Source organism: Phytophthora parasitica (genome assembly GCF_000247585.1).
Source record: "Phytophthora parasitica INRA-310 unplaced genomic scaffold supercont2.3, whole genome shotgun sequence".
NCBI classification, from domain to species: domain Eukaryota; phylum Oomycota; class Peronosporomycetes; order Peronosporales; family Peronosporaceae; genus Phytophthora; species Phytophthora nicotianae.
The window spans coordinates 134,560-136,770 of NW_008648989.1; the positions used below are offsets into that span (position 1 = coordinate 134,560).

General features: G+C 51.0%; 1 protein-coding gene across 1 annotated transcript; it reads right to left on the reverse strand.

The window, feature by feature from the left end:
- Nucleotides 1–1,553: 1,553 nt before the first annotated feature.
- On the reverse strand, nt 1,554–2,030 carry PPTG_01238 (hypothetical protein; the record flags this gene model as incomplete). The annotated part of the gene is made up of 2 exons (XM_008894472.1): nt 1,554–1,709; nt 1,980–2,030. The coding sequence occupies 2 exons, from the start codon at nt 2,028–2,030 to the stop codon at nt 1,554–1,556; spliced, it is 207 nt and encodes a 68-aa protein (XP_008892720.1).
- Between the last annotated feature and the right edge of the window lie 181 nt (nt 2,031–2,211).

Consider the following 2,211-nt stretch of genomic DNA (forward strand, 5'->3'; position numbering starts at 1 on the left):
TTTGATATGCACATTTTCCTTTAATATTGCTAATTGATAATAAAATTACTAGGATTTGTGTCTCGGAGTATATGCGTACAAGCCGAGTGGACCCCGCAAACGGGAATCATTACGCAGGTTGAGGCCAAATGCACACCACCGCGCTTCGCTCGACAGGAATTTATACACTGTCTAGTCTATCTAACAGATAAATGCTGGCAATAGGGCACTTACCCCGTTCGCCTGTTGAGCCTGCCGTATGCTTGTTTTCCTACTACTTTTGTTAGCCCGGGGCCGAAGAGATCTTCGCACGTAATACAATCAACACCTGTTTATCTGGTTAAACCGTGCCGCCATTTTCACCGTATTACACGTACCTAATTGTTATTACACACTCTCTTCCCGTTCGTCCATCGTTGCTGTGTTGACCGAACGGGGCTACTCCTGCCAGAATGCACGCCGCTCTTCTGGTCCGTCACACATTCCCGCTCGTCCTTCCTTGCATATTCTACTGGCAACGCGTCCGTCACCGTCCTTCACTTACTCTTCGTTGTTACCGTTACTTGATTTGCGTTGGACGCCGCAATTTATTAACTGCCTAGCTCCAGACCTCGTCCAGACCCGGCAAGGCCTTCTAGTCTTGCTTTGCCACACCTAGATTCACCACCATCTTTGATTTCTTGTCGCTGAGTGGTTGTTCTAAGTCGTGAACACGCATTATGCTCATTCTTACCCGTCACGCATCGTCTGGCAACGGTCAAGTAACCCTCTGGTCTGTGGGCCGTACTAATACGACCGCACGGCCGCCTCCTGCTACAACGTGCCCACCCTATCCGTCTACCCGCTCGGCTTCACCACGTCGTTCTGTCCAGGTGCTCCATAAGTGCACGGATTCCACACACGCCATCTCCCAATCTAAGGTTTTCCATGACCCTGTCGGCTTACCCAAATTCGTCATACTCGGAGGCCGGATGCCCTCCGTGCTACATCGTCTGTTTTACGTCCAACTCACAGCGGTTTCCTTGGACGCAGCTCCTACTCGGAGATATTGTACAATGCGTTCCACCATTTCCGTCGTCCTAGTCTCACCAACTACTCACTCGTGCCTCTCCTCGCATCATAGCCCGCCACGGATCGGCTCGTTCGTACGCCAGACTCAGCCGCTGTTGCCGCCTGGACACGAGTCATCGCTGTTCGAGAGTCTTTGTTTGCCTACTCGGTATAACGCCGCTGCTTAGACTTCACCTTCATATTCCAGTTGATCTCTAACGTCGGGCGCCCCTTTCTCCTGATAGTCTACGGGTTGCTAGTAGCTAGCCAAATAAACAAGCGTTGGGCAGAAACCCTTTGGATCTCAATCTCTGTCTTTGCGTGTCACCATAAAATCCGCATAACTCTCTGGCTGGACGATTCTCATTGCGCCGGTCCAGATTTGCACGAATTTGGAACCTTTCCGACCGCGAGACTGTCGAAACAATCACAAACTGTTTCTTGTGCTGAACGATCGTTTTGCTCTCACTCATAGATTGCATTAACACGCTTACCTTTCTTGTTCACGCGCTTAACCCCTCTCTTCACACGTGAGCACTCCGTATCCCCATTAATAGCTTCTTGTGGTACGTCGTTAGCTCGCCAGCCTCGCTGACTCTCATCTCATACGAAAGCTCGCACAGTGATCTCAATATTCTACCGATCACCAGCTCAATGGACGAGTATGCCCCCGACGCAGGCTTGCCCGGGTTGTTTACGTATACAGCGAAGTCAGCCCACGTACCCCCAATCGTTCTGCTCATTGCTGTACATGTACGTTGCCATGCAATCAGTCCATGTACGGTGGACTATTTTAACTAAGCCAATCCTCTGTGGACGTTAAGGAACCTGATTAATCTGTTCTGCCTGTAGCATCTGCAACAAATTTTTGGTAGCACCTCCGTAAGCGCAGAAGCGCCATCTGTAAGGAGCTCGCGGAACGCACTAAATCGCGACACTACGCTTCTTACCAGGAACTCCGCCATGTTGTCCGCCGTAAGCTTCTCGACCACCGCGGCCATCGCGTTTCTCGTGACATATTAAACAGCTGTGATGTTTAAATGTTGTCCACCTATAGTGGTTGGTAATGGACCAGCCACCGCCAAGACCCTCCACCGCCAACGTCGCCACGTCTTATAGCTCTGAGTGGTGGCACTACTCACGTGGTCTCGCTTCCCTGCCGGAGCACTCCCTGACAACCGT